This window comes from Mobula hypostoma, chromosome 4, assembly GCF_963921235.1.
Source record: "Mobula hypostoma chromosome 4, sMobHyp1.1, whole genome shotgun sequence".
NCBI classification, from domain to species: domain Eukaryota; kingdom Metazoa; phylum Chordata; class Chondrichthyes; order Myliobatiformes; family Myliobatidae; genus Mobula; species Mobula hypostoma.
Genome location: NC_086100.1, coordinates 51,340,651 through 51,361,644, shown reverse-complemented (window position 1 = coordinate 51,361,644; position 20,994 = coordinate 51,340,651). Strand labels below are relative to the sequence as shown.

Here is a 20,994-nt window from a genome sequence, read left to right as displayed (position 1 = left end):
GTAGATGTCAGTCTGGACTTTGAGTATTGAGGAGTCTGATGGCTTGAGGGAAGAAACTGTTGCACAGTCTGGTCATGAGAGCCCGAATGCTTCAGTACCTTTTGCCAGATGGCAGGAGGGAGAAGAGTTTATATGAGGGGTGCGTGGGGTCCTTCACAATACTGTTAGCTTTGCGGGTGCAGAGTGTGGTGTAAATATCTGTAATAGCGGGAAGAGAGACCCCGATGATCATCTCACCTGACCTCACTATCCGCTGCAGGGTCTTGCGATCTGAGATGGTGCAATTTCCGAACCAGGCAGTGATGCAGCTGCTCAGGATGCTCTCGATACATCCTCTGTAGAATGTGATGAGGATGGAGTAATACAGTAAAGATTGGTCTGGTGGATAAATATAATGGTAAAAACTTAAGACACTTTCAACACTGGCTGCGGTGTGATGTGGTATATATCTGGTGTGATGCATTATACATTATCCTCATTATCATATCCTAGTTTACTTTCATTCCACAGATTTTTTTGAATAAAAATTGCAAATGGTTTAAGTACTTTCTGTCTTTCTATCCAGCACAGCTGCTCTGTGCATTTCTCTTTTCTGATATCAAAGCACTCAGACTTGGCCAGGCATTGAGCTGAACAGTCAAAGAACGACGATTGAAATTATTATTCATAGGCAGATACAGACCCTGTTGTGATTAGTTTATAGGATGAGTTACAAAGCATATTTGGCTTGCGGTTAGGGCAATGTAAAAGTAAGTCAGCTTCAGGTAGCAAGGCTATACCTCAATTCTGCAACAGCTTCCAAAAGACTTTATAGTGGCAGCACGCAAATTCAGCTGATAGAAATGCACAACAATGCTTATTGTGTTAGCAGTCCTATAAGCATCATATCAATATTTTGAAGGAAGTACGCAAATAAGTACTTTGATCCCATACTTTTATATTTAGGAGTAGGGACCAATTACATTTCACCTCATGTGTACCGAACCATCTCATACTGATATTGCAGCACGTGTTAACATCACCCAAGTCTTGACTGGCTTTATAGATATTAGTATTCAAACAGGTCCTGAGGATCTAGCATATTTCAGCCATCCATCCTCCGTCAGATGACTAAAATTAGTAAGGACCGTCAGGAGGGAAGGTGCCTTAGTGATGTAGTAGTGTCCTCGGCACTTAAGTTTACTATCCTGTCTTAGTTTGACAGGATTCTTTCCTGATGTTACCATTGGAACTCTATTGCTTGTCAGGCATTCAACCCATCCAGATTGCTGCCACTCATGCAGTTTAAATGAATCTTGGTTAATGTCACAGTCCAAGACATCTACACCTTCCTTCACAGAAACTCAGCAATCTTCCACCTGCCTCATTAAAGTAATTGGAGGAAAACTGCTTGGGAGCAAAAAGGCAGGTGAATTTAGGCATCACAGAAACGTTTTAATCTAAACACTCAGAAGAATATGGCCTCATTCACCCCCCCATCGTCGACAACATAGCCCTGCTCTGTACGTCCCTTTAACATCTTGCCTTTCATATTATATTTTAACTGTGACACCTTGGCTGGGGACAACCTTCCCTATAGTAGTTAGTCATAGTTAGATGGTATTATAGCACAGAAAAGGTTCTTTCAGCCCATCTGGTTCATGCTGATCTGGTCTTCTGCCTAGACCTATCTACCTGCATCCAGACCATAGCTCTCATAGCTCCCTAAGTGACTTTTAAGCGATTCTTAGATAGGTACATGGGGCTTAGGAAAATAGAGGGCTATGCGGTAGGAAAATTCAACATTGGAAGGGCCTGTAATGTCCTGGGTTCTCATACCCCTCATCTATGTACCTATCTTACCTTAAATGTTACAGTTGAAGCTGCATCTGCCAACTCTGCTGGCCGCTTATTTGACACATGTACCATCCCCTGAGTGAAGGCGTTCTCCCTCAGACTCCCCTCAAATGTTTCACTTTTCACCCTACACCTATGCCTCTAATTGAAGTCTCACTCAACCTGAGGGGAAAAAGGCTGCATATATTCACCCTATCTCTACCCTTCATAATTTTGTACACCTCTGTAAAATCTCCCATCATTTTCCTGCACTCCAGGGAATTGAGCTCTAACCTGTTCAACTTTTCATGATAACTCAGGTCCTCAGGTCCTGGCAACACCTGTCTAAATTTTCTCTGCACTCTTACAAACCCATTGATACCTTTTTTGTAGATAGGTGACCAGAATTGCACATAATACTCAAAGACTGACCTCAGCCATGTCTCATTCAACTTCAGCATAACATCCCAATTCCTGTATTCAGTGTCCTGATCTATGAATATCAGTGTACTAAAAACTCTTTTTATGACCTTTCCTGCCAAAGTACAACAGCTCACATTTGTCTGTAATAGATTCCATTTGCCATTTACCCAGCTGCTTGAGATCAAGCTGTATTCATAGATGGTCTTCCTCACTATCCACTGTGCCCCTAATCTTGATGTCATCCACAAATTTGCTAATCAATTTTGCCGCATTATCATCTAAAACGTTAACATTGATGATAAAGAAAAATGGACCCAGCACCAATCCATGTGGTACACCACAATTAACAGGCCTCCAGTCAGAGAGGCAACTGTTTATTACTGCTTCTCTTGTTTAGCCAATGTTGAATCCAATTCACTATTTCATCCTGAGTGCCTGAGTGACTTAACCTTCTGGATCGGCCTCTCATGTGGGATTTTATCAAAGGCTTTGCTGAAGTCCATGTGGACAATATTCTCTGCCTTGCCTTCATCAACCTTTCCAGTAGCCTCCTTCAAAAAGCTCTATTGAATTTGTCAGACACACAACCATGGTGACTCTGTCTATCTAAGTACTTATATATCCTGCCCCTTAGAATACCTTCCATGAATTTACCCACTTCTGACATCAGTTCACCAGCCTATAATTTTGCATTTTATTCTTCGAGCCTTTCCTGAACAATGGAACATTAGTTATTGTCTAGTTTTCCACGACTATGCAGCAGTAATTTTAAATGACTTCCATAACTCACCGGCAATTTTGTTTTGCATTATGATAAGAACTTACAACTTTTTTTTGTTTCTACAGTAATTAACTTGCATGTCAGTGAATAAACGAGGTATGGCATATTTGGATGTTTGGAATGATTTACATAAGGTAACCCACAGGGACTTGCTGAATGAAGTTGGAGCCTATGGAATCAGGAGTATTATGCTCATGTGGACTGAAAATGGTCTGAAAAAGAAGGAACAAAAGTGTAGAAATAAATGGATCATTGGGATGGCAGTATGTGACTAATGGAGTAGATTGGTGCTTGGGCCTCAACTGATTATAATCTGCATCAATAACTCACAAAGGGTTTTCCGCTTGTTGTGAAGTCTAGAACCAGGGGTCACAATCTCTGTCCATTTCTTTGTTGTATGATTCTGTGAAGAAGGGGCTATTAGAAAAAAGGTGAGGAAACACTCCTTCATGCATGGGTGGTAAGTCTTTATCAATTTTCTATCACAACAGATTTTGGAAGTTCATTGATTGACTGCAATCAAAATTTGAAGTCAATTGATTTCAAGATTTTGAGCAATCAGAGGTTCTAATGCAAGAACACATGTTGGGGCAGAAAGTTACCCATTGTATTAAATGACAGAGAAAACTTAAGGGGCTGAATAGCCTCCTCCAACTTTATTTCCTATGTGTTTTACGAGGGGCGATTGATAAGTTCGTGGCCTAAGGTAGAAAGAGTCAATTTTAGAAAACCTAGCACATTTATTTTTCAACATAGTCCCCTCCTACATTTACACACTTAGTCCAGCGGTCGTGGAGCATACGGATCTTGGACCTCCAGAAAGTGTCCACAGCAGGGGTGATTGATAAGTTTGTGGCCTAAGGTAGAAGGAGATATTAACTTCAAACCTTCTGCATAATCACTCAGAGTTGAACTGCATGTGCATGACAGCTATATATCTCATTTCCTTCTACCTTAGGCCGCAAACTTATCAATCACCCTTTGTATTGCAGACTAGTTTCCAACTTCCAAGTGTCCTGATATGATATTATATTTAGAACTATTAAAATAGCACACAAAATCTGCTTGCCGCAGGTCCTTAAAAATATTTAATTCCTTCTCAACTATCGTCCAAAGGTGATTAAAATTGGTCTTTTGAAATTAAATTTCAAGTGTGTTATTTATTAGTGATTGTGTTAACAGATTGTGTGAATGATTTGTCCCTTTGGGTTCTCATCTTGGAAAATAAAAGCTGATTAAATCTGACCTTTGAAATGTCATCATATCCAGCAAAGCAAATTTATGGCTCCAAGGCTTTGAATCTCATTTTTTATTTATTAGGTTACACCATGTTCAGAAGTACAAGTGCTTTTTGCTTGTGCTTTATTTTTCTTTCTCCAATAGTATATTTTTTCGATTTTGCTCTTCAATCTTAGTATTGCACCATCTGGAAAGTACCCTGTATTATGCTTTTGGGCATGTGCATCATAGTTTGGCTGAATGGATCTGTAGTTGTGTTTCTTTGCTTTTTCTCTCCACTTTCCATTTTTCTATCACACATTAAGGGGCTTGGTAACTGATCTATTCACACCAGTCCAGAACCACAGAAAAGCCCTATAACAGCTTCAATAAAGATGACTTTAGACATAAAATAATGGCAACTGCAGTAAGACTGTACAGCTTAAGATATCCAAGGACTAACATTGTTCTAAAACAACTGAGAAATTCATTTTCTTCACATTAATTTGGGCCTTAGCCATGACTGTGGGGTTCGCCACAGCTCAAACGCCATCTATATATTTGCTAATGATGCAACTATTGCTGGCAGAGTTTCAGGTGTTGGCGAAGAGGCATGCAAGAGTGATGTAGGTCAGCTAGTTGACAACCTTGCACTAAACATCAGTAAGACAAAGGAATTGATTGTGGACTTCAGGAAGGGGAAGTTAACACGCACCATCAAGGGATTAGCAGTGAAAAGGTCAGCAGTGTCATGTTCCTGAGTGTCAACCTCTCTGAAGATCTATCCTGGCCCAATATATTGAAGCAATTACAAAGAAGGCACAATAGTAGCTATATTTTATAAAAAGTTTGAGGAGACTTGGTATGTCACCTAAGACTCTTGGAGCTTCTACAGATGTACTATGGAGATCATTCTAGTTCGTTGCATCACTGTGTGGTCTGGAGGGGCCACTGCACAGGATTGGAAAAGCTGCAGAAAGTTATAAACTCAGCCAGCTCTATCATGGGCACTAGGCTCCCCAGCTTAGTCATAGTCATACTTTATTGATCCTGAGGGAAATTGGTTTTCGTTACAATTGCACCATAAATAATTAAATAGTAATAAAACCATAAATAATTAAATAGTAATATGTAAATTATGCCAGGAAATAAGTCCAGGACCAGCCTATTGGCTCAAGGTGTCTGACCCTCCAAGGGAGGAGTTGTAAAGTTTGATGGCCACAGGCAGGAATGACTTCCTGTGACGCTCTGTGCTGCATCTCGGTGGAATGAGTCTCTGGCTGAATGTACTCCTGTGCCCAACCAGTCCATTATGTAGTGGATGGGAGACATTGTCCAAGATGGCATGCAACTTGGACAGCATCCTCTTTTCAGACACCACCGTGAGAGAGTCTGGTTCCATCCCCACAACATCACTGGCCTTACGAATGAGTTTGTTGATTCTGTTGGTGTCTGCTACCCTCAGCCTGCTGCCCCAGCACACAACAGCAAACATGATAGCACTGGCCACCACAGACTCGAGCTTCAAGGACACCTTCAAAAGGCGATGCCTCAAAAAAGAGGTATCCATCATTAAGGACTCTCATTACCTAGGACATGCCCTTTTCTCATTGCTGCCATCAAGGAAGGATGTACAGGAGCCGAAAAGTACACACATAATTTTTCAGGAACAGTTTCTTCCCCTTCACCATCAGCTTTCTAAATGGACAGTGAACCCATGAACACTACCTTACTTTTTTTGCTCACATTTTGTGCTACTTATTTAATTTAATTTTTATATATACTTATAATTTATAGTTTTTAAAGGATTATTATTTATTGTGATGTACTATTGCAGCAAAACTACAAATTTCATGACATATGCTGGTGTTAATGTTGATTTTGATTCTGATGAATGTTTCAGGATCATATTCTGAAATTTACATTTCCAGAAATCAGAGAACATTATTTTTTCAGTATTTTTCAATTAAAACTGTGGCCATTTTCCAATGTTCCTTGTTGGCTGCCCTCACGCAACTTTTAGAGGTTCGTTCCAGCTTTATTGTTCTTTTCTTCACTATGAGCTCCCAGCTATCCATTGAAGGCATTAAGCATAAAATTGTATTTCAATTAACTGATTGAAGAATGTTCTCATTTTATTTGGATGCTGTGTATCTGGCAGCCATGATTAATTACCGTTTCTATTAATTACCTTGTAGAATGTATTCAAAGGAAAGTAAATTCAGAAATAGTTCTCAAATTGTTGATTCTGTCCCATCATTTAGTTAGATTATAACCAATGTATTGCACATCTCCTCTCCATTTTCCTGTCTTTGATCTACTTCCTTAATACATTTAACAACCAAAATACAGTTGAAAAGATAGTTTTGAAAACTTTGGTTATCCCACTTTGATTGTGGAGGGAAATCCAGATAATCCCCAGTGCTTATTCCTTCTGTTGTAGTTCCTTACTCCATGTGTGAATGAGCTATCTAATTTTAAGATTGTGCTACCTTATTCTGGATTTTCCCCACTGGAAGAAATAATATTTCTATGTTGATACAAGTGAATTCCCTAATTATTTTATACATTTTGATTTAGACCCCATAAATGGGTGCCCACACAGATTTTGTTATCACCATGCCATGAATACCCTGGTTGTCATCTCTAGAAGAAAGTATTATGTTAGTCTGAGTAATGAAATACATTTTCACCAAAAGTAGAAGAGCTCTCATTTTTTGTAATTTCTTTCTTTCTTTTTAAAACTTTTTATTGAATAAGTATACAAAAAGGTAAGCCATATAGGCACTGATACACTGTTAGAATATAATAAAATTACAGGAGATATTAATACAGAAAAAAAATGATACAAACAATGTAATTTAAACATAACATACTAAGGTAACATAATAGTATACTAATTTATATATATAAATATATATATATATATATATATCAATAGAGAAAAGGAAAAAAAAACCCACCGTGCAACTAAACTAAAAGCAAAGCAAAGCAATGGGCTAACTTGGAACCAAGTAGAGTTAAAGAACTTAAAATCACGTCCTCAAACCCGATCTCCATTAAAAACAGTAAAAAAATACAAGAAGGGAATATAAATATGGAGCAAAAAAGAGAAGAAAAAAAATTACATTAAATGAAAATATTGAATAAAAGATCTCTAGGTCTGTTCAAATTTAAGTGAGGAATCATAAAGATTGCTTCTAATTTTCTCCAAATTCAAGCATAATATCGTCTGAGAAAACCAAAAAAAGGTAGTTGGAGCATTAAGCTCTTTCCAATCTTGTAAGATACATCTTTTCGCCATTAAAGTAAGAAATGCAATCATTCTATGGGCTGAAGGAGAAAGATTACTGGAAATTTTAGGTAATTCAAAGATAGCAGTAGTAGGGTGAGGAGAGATATCTCTATTCAATACCTTTGAGATAATATTAAAAATGTCTCTCCAAAAAGTTTCCAGAGTAGGACAAGACCAAAACATATGAGTTAAAGAGGCTATCTGCCCCGGACATCCATCACAAAAAGGATTAATATGAGAATAAAAGCGAGCTAATTTACCTTTGGACATATGTGCTCTATGAACAACTTTAAATTGAATTAGGGAATGTTTAGCACAGATAGAGGAAGTATTGACTAATTGTATAATCTGTCCCCAGTCATCCATGGAAATGATAGAACCCAATTCCTGTTCCCCATCTGCCCTAATCTTATCAAATAGAGCTTTCCTAAGTTTCATAATAATATTATAAATCATAGCCGATGCACCTTTCTGACATGGATTAAGGTTAATTATAGTATCTAAAATATATGTAGGAGGAAGCATTGGAAAGGAAGAAAGTATAGTACTTAGGAAATTTCTAACTTGTAGATATCTAAAAAAATGTATTCTTGATAAATTATATTTATTAGATAATTGTTTAAAAGACATAAGGGAACCATCTAAAAATAAATCCAAAAACCGTGAAATACCCTTAGTCTTCCAAATTTGAAAAGCACGATCCGTAAAAGAGGGATGAAAAAATGTTACCTAAAATAGGAATCGCTAGCCCAAATTGGTTAAGATCAAAAAATTTTCTGAATTGAAACCAAATACGTAAAGTATATTTAACTATCGGGTTAGAGACCTGTTTGAGGCGTTTCAAATCAAAAGGAAGAGAGGAACCTTAAACAGAGCCAAGTGTATAGCCCTGAACAGATAGTAATTCCAATGCTACCCATTTAGGAAAGGATAGTATATCCTGGTCAAGTAACCAAAATTTCATATGTCGAATATTAATTGCCCAATAATAGAATCTAAAGTTAGGTAATGCTAAACCTCCATCTCTCTTAGCTTTCTGTAAATGTATTTTACCCAGTCTCGGGTTTTTATTTTGCCAAATAAATGAAGAAATTTTTGAGTCAACTTTATCAAAAAAAGATTTTGGAACAAAAATCGGTAATGCCTGAAATATATATAAAAATTTTGGCAGAAAAAACATCTTAACTGCATTAATACGACCAATCAAAGTTAAATATAATGGAAACCATTTAGATGAAAGTTGAATAATATGGTCAATTAAGGGTAAAAAGTTAATCTTAAATAAATCTTTGTCTTTACAAGTAATTTTAACCCCAAAATATGAAAAATAATTATTAATCAATTTAAACGGAAAGTTATGATATAAGGGAAGTTGTTTATTAATCGGGAAAAGTTCACTCTTACTAAGATTTAATTTATAACCTGAAAAAAGACTAAATTGTGCTAATAACTCTAAAACAGCAGGGATGGATTTTTGAGGATTAGAAATATATAAAAGTAAGTCATCAGCATAGAGTGATATTTTATGGGACTTTAAGCCCCGAGTTTTCCCAGTAATATTTGGAGATTCTCAAATGGCAATTGCAAGAGGTTCTAATGCAATATCAAATAATAAAGGACTAAGAGGACAACCTTGTCAAGTACCTCGAAAAAGAGGGAAAAAAGGTGAGCTTAAGGAATTAGTACGGACCGAGGCCACAGGAGAATGATATAACAGTTTGATCCAGGATATAAATTTCGAGCTAAAATTAAACATTTCAAGCACCTTAAATAAGTAAGGCCATTCTACTCTATCAAAAGCTTTCTCAGCATCTAAAGAGATAACACACTCAGGAACATTTTGTGAGGGGGTATAAACAATATTTAACAGTGTGCGAATGTTATAGAAAGAGTAACGACCTTTAATAAAACCCGTTTGGTCTTCCAAAATAATAAAAGGAAGTACTTTTTCTAATCTGTTTGCTAATAACTTAGAAAAAATTTTGGAATCAACATTTAATAAAGATATTGGTCTATAAGATGCACATTGAGCAGGATCTTTATCCTTCTTTAATATTAGAGAGATTGACGCTCTATTGAAGGATTCGGGAAGTTTACCAAGTTTTAATGAAGCCTCGAAAACCCTACAGAACCAAGGGATTAATGAAGGTGCAAAACATTTATAAGATTCTGCGGTAAACCCCTCAGGGCCAGGAGCTTTCCCCAGGTTCATAGAGGAAATAACATTCTTAATTTCATCAGTGGTAATGGGAGTATCTAGCATAGAAGACATATCCTGTGAAATCTCAGGGAAATCTAGGTTATCTAAAAAATCATTCATATATTTAGAGTCTCGAGGAGACTCTGATTGATATAAGGAAGAATAAAAATCAAAGAAGGATTGATTAATCCCTGCATGATCAAGTATCAGTCGATCATTTTGATTATAAATCTGATTAATTTGAGATTTAGCATAATTAGACTTCAATTGGTTAGCCAACAGTTTGCCAATTTTGTCACTGTGTACATAAAATTCACTTCTTGTTTTCTTTAATTGGTTTACAATCGAGGACGAAAGTAATAAACTGTGTTCCATTTGAAGTTCAGTTCTTTGTTTATATAACTCCTCAGAGGGAGCTGTAACATATTTCTTATCAATTTCCTTAATCTTGTCCACAATTACCAACTCCTCCTGCTTCAGCTTCTTCCTCAAAGCAGCAGAATACCAGATAATCTGACCACGAATATAAGCTTTAAAAGTATCCCAAAGAATGTTCACAGAAATATCCTCTGTATAGTTGATTGTAAAAAAAAGATCAATCTGTTCATTCATAAAGTTAACAAAGTCTGAGTCCTGAAGCAACAGCAAATTAAAACGCCATTTGTATATTGGCCTGAATTTTAATAGAAAGCTTAAGTGGAGCATGATCCGAAATGGTTATAGAGTCATAATCACATTTAATCACTGAAGAAATAAGACGAGAATCAATAAAGAAATAATCAATTCTTGAATAGGAATGATGAACATGTGAAAAAAAAGAAAAATCTTTTTCCTGCGGATGCAGAAAACGCCAAATGTCAGTCGACCCAGAATCAGAGAGGAATGAATTAATCAAAGTTGCAGATTTATTAGGTAAAGTCCGTAGAGGAGCCGAACGGTCCAAAGCTGGAGATAAACAGGTATTAAGATCTCCGCCCCAGATCAATGAAAACTCATTCAAATTCGGGAAATGATTGAATAATGATTTATAAAATTCCGGGCAGTCCATATTGGGAGCATAAACATTAACCAAAACTACCTTTTTATTAAATAGTAGACCACTAACCAGTAGAAATCTACCATTCGGAGCAGAGATAATATCACGTTGTATAAAAGTAACTGAGGAGTCTATAAAAATAGAGACGCCTCGAATGAAACTGTTGTCCCTTCCAGAATTTAAAAAAACGTAGTCTGTCCCCCCTCCGCACATGGGTCTCTTGTAAAAATAGAATTTGTGCTTCAAGTCTCCGGAACACTTTAAAAACTTTTTTCCTTTTAATAGGATGGTTAAGACCATTAGTATTCCAGGAGACAAAATTAATAATAGACTCCATAAACCCTAAAGTCAACCCGCAAAAAGGAGGATTGACGATAGGCTCGACCCACGAACCCGGAAAGGGAACAGAACAAACAAGAGATACCGGGAAGGAGAACTCAACCAATACTTCAATAGTGTAGATAGCCCAAGAAGAAAAAAACTAAAACGTGAAGCCCCTCCCACCACCCCCCACCCCATGACCCCAAAGCTAAATCTAAAATAGACCAGCCGGAAAGAAGCAAGCACTAAAACTACCCCCATGACTTCCGATAGACGCTCACTAAAAAAAAGTGTAAATATAAAAAAGATCAGCTAGTTATAAAATAGTAAAAGAATAAAAAAAGTAAATCAATTAAAACAAGCACTTAATATAACAGAGAAAAAGCAAAAAAAATATTTAAAAAACCGCAACAAACCCCAGACCCTATGAATAAACAAAAAAAAGAAATGAAATTATTAACATAAACTAGTTATGAAAACCTACAAGAAAAGTAGATTTAAAAACTACAAAATTTAAGGCCTCAAAGGAAATACGTAGAATGACGCTGAGGAAATAACCACCCAGAATCCCCTGGGAAAAAGAAAGGAATGACGCAGATAGAAAGAAAGTTTAGCAACCATATTAATTAATCAAAAATAAACTTTTCTGCCCATATAAGGCAAAAAAAAATTAAGGCCGACAGATTCACAACCTCCGATCAAACGGAGATAGTTAAAAATTACGATTAAGATGTTGAAGGTGAACATTGATCCAGATAACTCTGGGCATCCGATGAAAATTCAAAAAAACGGAGGGCTCCATCCAACATACGAATCCTTAAACGTGCTGGGTAAAGCAGCGCTGGTTTTAAATCCATCTTGTAGAGTTCCGACATCACAGATCTGTAACGAACCCGTTGATCCCGAACTTGTTTGCTGAAATCCTCCACGAACCGGAAATGAAGATCCAAAAAATCAATGTAACCTTTAGATCGAACGAATCGAAACAGTTTCTCCTTCTCTTGAAAGTAATGAAAACGTAAGATGACATGTCGAGGTTTATCTGACTTAGACGAGTATCATGGAACTCTATGAACACGATCCAATAACGGTGGTTGGTCAGGAAATACAGTAGGAAATGCATCTTTTAAAAGTTGAGATAAAAACTTCATAGGATTGTCAGATTCAACAGCTTCACACACACCAATCATTCGAAGATTCTGCCGTCGCATTCTGGATTCTAAGTCAGAGTTTTTAAAGGTCAGAAAGTCAAGTTTTTTCTTCAATGTAGTAATTGTTTCTTCAATTTTCCCCATCTTGAGTTCATTTTGTTGCGTGAATTTTTGAAGATTAGATATAGCTGACTGATGTTCCGTGATAGATGTTTGTATTTTATCGATTAAATCGGCAATTTTCTGGAAATTAATTGAAATTTCCGCACAAATCAGCTCCGTAATAGAGGTTGAAATTTCCGTTTGAATTAGATTCGATATAGCTTTCAAAGTCACCGGTGGCTCAGTCCGAGGAAGATCGGTACCTTTCGGTCTAACCGGAGGTTTGCCGTCTTTCCCATTTTTTCCATTCTTAGACATAGCAGACCTTAAAAGCATCCGATTATCAAAGAGCCCAATTTGTTTCAATGTATTGTAAAAGTCGATGCCTTAATGGTTAGTTAAAATATAGCTGATCATAAGAAGAAAAACTCAGAGGTAATGGAGCGAGTCAAGAACACGACTTCACTCCATGAGCTCTACCGGAAGTCCCTCATTTTTTGTAATTTCTTTAAGTATTTATTGTGGGTGAAATAATATTGAAGCATATGCAGTGATTAAAATAGAATCTGAACAGGTTTAAGGCTAAACCATCAGATACTTGGGATAGAACAAAGAAATATTAAAATACTCATTCTGAGGGAATTAAATTTGCACATGAAATTGTTTTTCCAAGAGTGAGGATATGTTATGCAGTAATTACAGCTTGATGGAATCCTAGTGATATCTAATTCAACAAGTCATATCATATTGAAGAATATTAACAGTGAGACTATTGACTAAAATGTTGAAATTTGGTAACATCAGAAAGAATTTCCATTCTGCTGGCTTTAAAAACAAACACGCCATATAGAGGATTAGGCTGTAATTGACAACAGCTTCTGGATTTTTATGTTCAACAAGTTCTCAAGAAAATGTTGCTGGTTTCATGGTGCACCTGCCATCTAAACTCAAGGGAATGTAGGCCAAGTTTATTCAATTAGTTCTCATGATGTAATCCTTTAATCTCCAGCATTATTCTCTGGTTTTCATCTTACAAAGCATACATGCAATTCCAAATATTCAGTGTGCGAAACTCCATCATGCTACTGAAACATCGCTACCTTCTTGAGATAAAGATCAAATGTTGAAATAACATTTTTGAATAGTATGTCAGTAGTGGAAACTGCAAGTAGTTTAAAACTCCTGGGAGCGCACATCACACACAATCTCTCATTGTCTAGAACATATCCTACACAGCCAAGAAGGCTCATCTGTATTCTGAGGAGGCTGAAGAGATCTGGGCTTTGCACAGCCATACTCACGTCATCCTGACAAGCTGCATCACTGTTTGGTTCTGAAGTTGCACTGTGGCAGACAGGAAGGCTCTACATCGAATAGTCAAAACTGCACAACACTTGACTGGCATTAGCCTACCTGCCATCAAGAACATATATACAGAAGTATTCCAGAAAAGGGCCATTTACATCATGAAGGATCCCACACACCCTGCTCATGGACCGTTTGTCCCACTCCCACACACTGGGACTACCAGACTCAAAAACAGTTATTTTCCCCAAACAGTATGGCTGATCAACACTTCCACCCATTAACTCCACCAAGACTTTATTATTTCCTGTCAGTCACCTTTTGTACAGCCACACAATCAATTCATGTATATAAGCTATCTTGTGTGTTTATATTTATTGTGCTTTTTAATTACTTCTATGTTCTTTTCTGTTTTGTTTTTATTGTGCTGCATCAGATCCAAAATAACAATTATTTCATTCTCCTTTATACTTGTGTACAGGAAATGACATTAAACTATCTTGAATTGAATCCTGCAGTCAGACTCTATATTTAAAATAGTTTATCTAAAAGGTATCTGGACAACTATCTCTACTTATTTAAAATGGTTCTTATAATTACTGGATTACTTTATAAATCAAAATGTGAGCAAAGCATCTGAATCCATCAAGTCTGTGTGTGTGTGTGTGAATGTTTTATGCATCCTTCAATATATTGTACATGCATTTCTTTATCTTAAAAGTCTCTGTTTTGGAAGCACTGCTGTGTTAACCATGTGGCTGTCTCAAGTTCAACTCTTTTTCATCTGTCACTGTTAATGAACAGCTCTAAGGAGATTACAAACTGAAAAGTGACAATACTGGCAAATTTTAAGAATGAGTGAGAATACTGTCTGAGATAATATATGGTTCTGTGCGGAACTCCTGACCTTGCATTGCTAGTTGCCACTACAGACATGGTTTTAAGTACAACCATAGTTTTTTTTCCCCGAATTACTCAAATTGACTTGTGCCACAGGAAACATATTAACAAATATTGCAAAAGTGTGCTTCAGAGGATGCCAAACTAAGTTAGCTGAGACTATTATACTGTGGACGAGTTTATCGGAAGAATAAAATCCTGTTTTTTAAAAATTGTACTGTAATATTGAATCATTCATCTTGACCATTACTCTTTGGTTAATGTTTAAATTATCTGTATTAACTTTATATAAGGTCAACAATGGCTATCCTTTTTAAATACATCTAGCAGCTTTTTCAGATATCTTAAATTAAAATTGCTTCAAAAACCATTCCTTGAGTAACCACGTTCTCAAATCTCCCAATCTTTTTTTGCTTTGAGGAAACGTTTAATGAGTATTTTATTCAGTGTGTTGGGTCTGCTTAGTGATGCATAATTATGGTCATTCAACTTATGCTGCCATAATTTATTTGTGGTTTAAAAATTATCACTGGAAGAATGGCTTCCCCGTAATTTGAAAGCTCGAAGAAATCTTGCCTTGACCTAGAGCGAGGTCAGTATTGATCAGCAAAAGAATGTGATTTGTTTCAAAAATAAGATTTTTATTTATAAAAACATTTATAATATTCCATAGCTGGGTTACGCACTACAACAAAGCAAATAATGCTGGAAATTCAGTGTTGGAATGTCCCTTTGCAATAATGTACTTTGCTCCTGGTATTGGTGATGTGTTAGGATTATTCATTGTTAATAATGTTCTGATTTCAAGCCCCAGTATAATGTTCAATGAAGTCTGAAGTATTTTCTTCACCATTGTCACCAACTCACCAAAAGGCCATTTGTTTGCAGTAGGCCTGATCGTTATCATAATGATCAAGATCATTAGATTGCGGATTCTAAAAAGCATGTGAATTTTGATCATGAAACTGCATAACAATGATCCTTTTGTAATCAAGGCAAACCTCATTGCAAGCAGTAGTGTTTGATTGAGTTAGTTTCCTAACTTTATAAATTTCAGTATTTATTCCACTACTTAACAGCCATTCTTGCCTGCTGGCATGGTATTTTTATGGATGGTAATGTTATAACGTTGCTTGTGAACATATATTGATTGTTTAATATTTAAGACCTTAATCATACACCTCAAACCTTAGTCTCATACTTCCTCACTGCCACCTCCATCCATGAAAATCGTTTTTGCTTTGTGATCCTACAACTGACATCTTTTTTTCTCAAGCCCCCTTTTGTCCCCTTCTTGCCTTTTCACACACTGAGTAATTGTTGAATTGTTCTTCCTTTCTTTCTGGGAGTTCACCAATCGGCAGAGGTTATTTTCCATTCTACATTTATCTCACGTCTCTTCTCTGCTTCCGATAATTCATTCCATGATGTTGTTTCTATCTCCACTTGTCTTCTCTACATCCATTTTACTTTTCAAAATGAATCTCCTGCTTTAGTCCTTCTCTCTGTCCTTCCTCCTCACTCCTCTCTCTCTCCCCCCATTCATCTTGATTCACCCCTACTTCTTCATTCTTTCCACTTTTCTTTCCATCCTTTTGCTATCTTCTTTCACTAATTCACCCACTCTTTTCTAACTTTCTTTCCCCAAATTTCCTGTTCATTATTTTCTCCATTCCTTCCTACATTTTTGAATACCACACATTAGTTTCACTTTCTCTGTGAAACGTCATATGGAATAGCTATGTTTTAAAATAACCAGATATGGCGTTTGCAGCATAAAACATGAAAACAGTGATAGCGAATTGTCACATTGTTTATTTCATATAATGATTACTTTCTGTGCATATTAATCTTAAATTATTACTTGTGTGCATTTAGTATTTTGATATAAGTATGATGAATGTAATAAGCATCAAAAGTAATTATTCTCTTTGTCTTGTTTAGGAATTTTACATTACTTGCTGCTGAGTCAAGCGAAGGGGGATCTGTGACACATATAATGGAACAGTGGACTGCATCTGGTTTAACAGAGATCCGCTTAGTGAATTACACAGTTCTTCTCAGCTTGCCTGATGCAGACCAAAACAAAATCATTTTGATGAACAGCAGCCAATGCTTTTATCCCAGTGGACAGCAATGCAGTACTCTACCCTCAGCCCCACGTGGGACAAAGGAGAAGAATGACCTTCTTTATTCCTATGCAGCATATTCTGCCAAAGGATCTCTGGAGGTAATGAAAGTGTTAGAAACCAATTCTGCCTGTCATTTTAAGGTATTTTATTTGCTCGGTAAAATCAGAATTACTCCAAATATTTTGACAAGATTATTTATTCTGCATAGTGGAGCCGCTAGGTCTACCTTTGCAGTCCAGTCATGTACATCTATCATAAGTCAGCCTTTATGAGAGATCCAATCTGTGGTCCCTGGTAGCAGTCTAAATCGTATTCATAATCCCTAAAATCCTCCTCGAAAACCTACTTAGTGCCATCAGGATAAATGGTACACACTGAATCTTAGTTACAATTTGTTGTGCAAAGTAAGATGACATTTATCTTAAGTTCAGTATTATGTAGGTCAGCAGCTTTTTTTCTTCTAACCCATAACTATCAGTTTATAAATGTGCAGAACTAAAACACCATACCGCCGTGTGCATTCCCACAGGAACTGATCAGTCTTTGGATTTCAGTGGATTCTGGATGTGGAGGGTGAGTGTGAAATGCCCTCCAAACTTGGCCTAGGTTAGTACAAATTTTGGAGGCTCCAGGTAGCAATTTGGGTGAGGTAGGTGAAGCTTGAGCAGCATAACTTGGCCTCTTGAGTTGAGTTAGCTTCTGTTTGTGTGAAGAACATAAACGTAATGCATATATTGTCTTCAAAGTGTAAAGGTTACATTTGTAGCCTACAGTGAATTTCCTGCCAATATCTATGTTTTCAACTTAAAAGTATTCAACATGTATGAGAATCTTAATAGTTAATTGAAACTTATTATACAGAGCATTTGTCTATTGTAAACTATTTGGTCATTCATTTTTATGTATATTTAAAATTTCTGTATAATACTCTCCTTTCTCTTTTATGACAAAATGTAATTGTATTACTGCTTCTACAATCAGAACCAGATTTAGTGTCGCTGATGTATTTCATGTGTAATTTGTTATTTTGCAGTAGCAGTGTGGTACAAGACATAAAAATCACTGTATACTGTATTACAAAAATACAGTCGGCCCTCCTTATCCATGAGTTCCGCATGCGCAAATTCAACCAACCGTGAATCAAGAAAACCTGGAAGTGCTGTTCCAGCACTTGTTGTTCGAAGATGTACAGACTTTTTTTTCTTGTCATTATTCCCTAGACAATGCAGTATAACAACTATTTTACATAGCATTTGCATTGTATTAGGTATTATAAGTAATCTAGAGATGATTTAATGTATACGGGAGGATGTGCGTAGGTTATCGTGGATCGGGATCGAAAAAAAAACAGAAGTTCATTTACTAAATAAGTCGGAACAAGTATATCTGGTATTATTTAGTGTCAGTTAGTCAAACGTTTGTCTTAGTACATAGTATACACTTTACCTTTCTCTGCATATAAAACACTTAAGAAACGTACGTTTCAGTACCAGGCTCTGGAACAGAAATTCCCGAGTTTGATCCAGTGACAGACCGCTCCCGAGTGCACTGTCCATCCCTGCCGGGTTGATGTGCAGGATCAAAAACCCCAAACCTCAAAACTCAATAGTTAAACCACTGCGTTGCTTAGTAATAATTGTAGCATTCATTGGGGCAGGGATTTTCTCACTACATCCTTTAAAATTGTTCTGATCATTGACCGACTGTAGCCTAACGCTTTTCCAATGACCGATGGCGTTTCACCTCTTCCTGATTGCTTTATTATTTCCACTTTATTTTAATCGCGATCGTAATTATTTTCGTGAACAGAAACACTGTGGATTCAGAGCTCCGCCGCCAGGTCCTAATGTCCACTGCACTAAGACAGGTTAAATAAGGTCTGGGGTTCCGCTGGGTCCTAAGGTCCACCGCATTTGGCCAGGTTGAATAACGGACTTGAGCATCCACGTTTCTTGGTATCCGCGAGGGGTCCCAGAACCAATCCCTCGCAGATCAGGAGGGCCGACTGTAAATAGTGCAAAAGTGGAATATCAAGAGTATAAGACAGGAGCAGAATTAGGCTATTTGGCACATCAACTATGCGCTGCCATCCCATCATGGCTAATTCATTACCCCTCTCAACCCCAGTCTCATGTCTTCTCCCCATAACCTTTGAATCCCTAACTAATCAAGAGCCTTTCAACCTTCACCTTAAATATACCCAGTGACTTGGCCTGCATAGCCACCTGTGGCAATGAATTCCACAGATTCACCACCCTCTGGCAAAAGAAATGTTTCCTCATCTCTGATCTAAATAGACATCAGTCAATTTTCAGGCTGCGCCCTCAGTTCTACGACTCTCCCAATATAGGAAACAGCCTCTGCACATCCAGACATTTCCATATTTGATAGGTTGCAATGAGATCCCCCTCATTCTTCTAAATTCCAGTGTGCACAATCACAGAGCTATCAAACACTCCTCATATGTTAACCCTTTCATTACTGGAATTATTGTTGTCGAACTCCTCTGGATCCTCTCCACATCTTTTCTCAGATAAGGGACCCAAATCTGCTCACAAGTGCAGTCTGACAAATACTTCATAAATCTTTGACACTCCATCCCTGCTTTTGTCATCTAGTCCTCTCAAAATTAATGCTAATGTTGCATTTGTCTTCCTTATCACTGACTCAACCTTCAGGGAATCCTGCACAAGAACTCCCAAGCCCCTCTGCACTTCTGATTTTTGATTTTTTTTCATCACTTAGAAAATAGTCCATGCCTTTATTCCTTCTGCCAAAGTGCATGAGTAGGCAATTCCCAAATTATATTCCATTTGCCACTTCTTTGCCCATTCTTCCAATCTTTCTAAGTCCTTCTGCAGACACCCTGCTCCTTCAACACTACGTGCCCCTCCACCTATCTTCGTATTGTCTGCAAGCTTGGCCACAAAACTATCAATTACGTTATCCAAATCATTGACATACAATGTGAAAAGAAGCGGTCCCAACACCAACCCCTGTGGTACACCACTACTCACTCCAGCCAACCAGAAAAGCCAGCTTTATTATCACTCTTTGCCTCCTGCCTGTCAGCCAAACTTCCATCCATGCTACTACCTTTCTTGTAATACCACAAGCTCTTGCTTTGTTAAGCAGTCTGATGTTGTGGCACCTTGTCACCGGCCTTATGAAAATCCAAGTAAACAACGCTCACTGACTCTCCTTTGTCTACCCTGTCTGTTATTTCTTCAAAGAATTCTGGAAGATTTGTCAGGCAAGATTTCCCCGTTAGAAAGCCATGCTGACTTCAGCCTATTTTATCATGTACCTCCATCTACCCCAAAAACGTACCCTTAATAAAAGACTTCAACATCATGTAGGTCCCCTGCAGACAGAAACAGGTGAATTGATTATGGGGAGCAAGGACATGGCAGACCAATTGAATAATTACTTCGGTTCTGTCTTCACTAAGGAGGACATAAATAATCTTCCAGAAATAGTAGGGGACAGAGGGTCCAGTGAGATGGAGGAACTGAGTGAAATACATGTTAGTAGGGAAGTGGTGTTAGGTAAATTGAAGGGATTAAAGGCAGATAAATCCCCAGGGCCAGATGGTCTGCATCCCAGAGTGCTTAAGGAAGTAGCCCAAGAAATAGTGGATGCATTAGTGATAATTTTTCAAAACTCATTAGATTCTGGACTAGTTCCTGAGGATTGGAGGGTGGCTAATGTAACCCCACTTTTTAAGAAAGGAGGGAGAGAGAAACCGGGGAATTATAGACTGGTTAGCCTAACATCGGTGGTGGGGAAACTGCTGGAGTCAGTTATCAATGATGTGATAACAGCATATCGGAAAGCGGTGAAATCATCGGACAAAGTCAGCATGGATTTGTGAAAGGAAAATCATGTCTGACGAATCTCATAGAATTTTTTGAGGATGTAACTAGTAGAGTGGATAGGGGAGAACCAGTGGATGTGATATATTTGGATTTTCAAAAGGCTTTTGACAAGGTCCCACACAGGAGATTAGTGTGCAAACTTAAAGCACACGGTATTGGGGGTAAGGTATTGATGTGGATAGAGAATTGGTTAGCAGACAGGAAGCAAAGAGTGGGAATAAACGGGACCTTTTCAGAATGGCAGGCAGCGACTAGTGGGGTACCGCAAGGCTCAGTGCTGGGACCCCAGTTGTTTACAATATATATTAATGACTTGGATGAGGGAATTAAATGCAGCATCTCCAAGTTTGCGGATGACACGAAGCTGGGTGGCAGTGTTGGCTGTGAGGAGGATGCAGGGTGACTTGGATAGGTTAGGTGAGTGGGCAAATTCATGG

General features: G+C 37.5%; 1 protein-coding gene across 5 annotated transcripts in view; it reads left to right on the top strand.

Moving 5' to 3' along the window:
* Positions 1-20,994, top strand: part of LOC134345314 (inactive N-acetylated-alpha-linked acidic dipeptidase-like protein 2) — a 1,001,093-nt gene that overhangs the window by 521,012 nt on the left and 459,087 nt on the right. For all 5 annotated transcript variants that reach the window (XM_063045781.1, XM_063045779.1, XM_063045780.1 and 2 more), the window contains one exon: positions 16,492-16,777. In XM_063045781.1, coding sequence (XP_062901851.1) covers positions 16,492-16,777 — 286 coding nt within the window. The remainder of the gene's footprint in view (positions 1-16,491; positions 16,778-20,994) is intronic.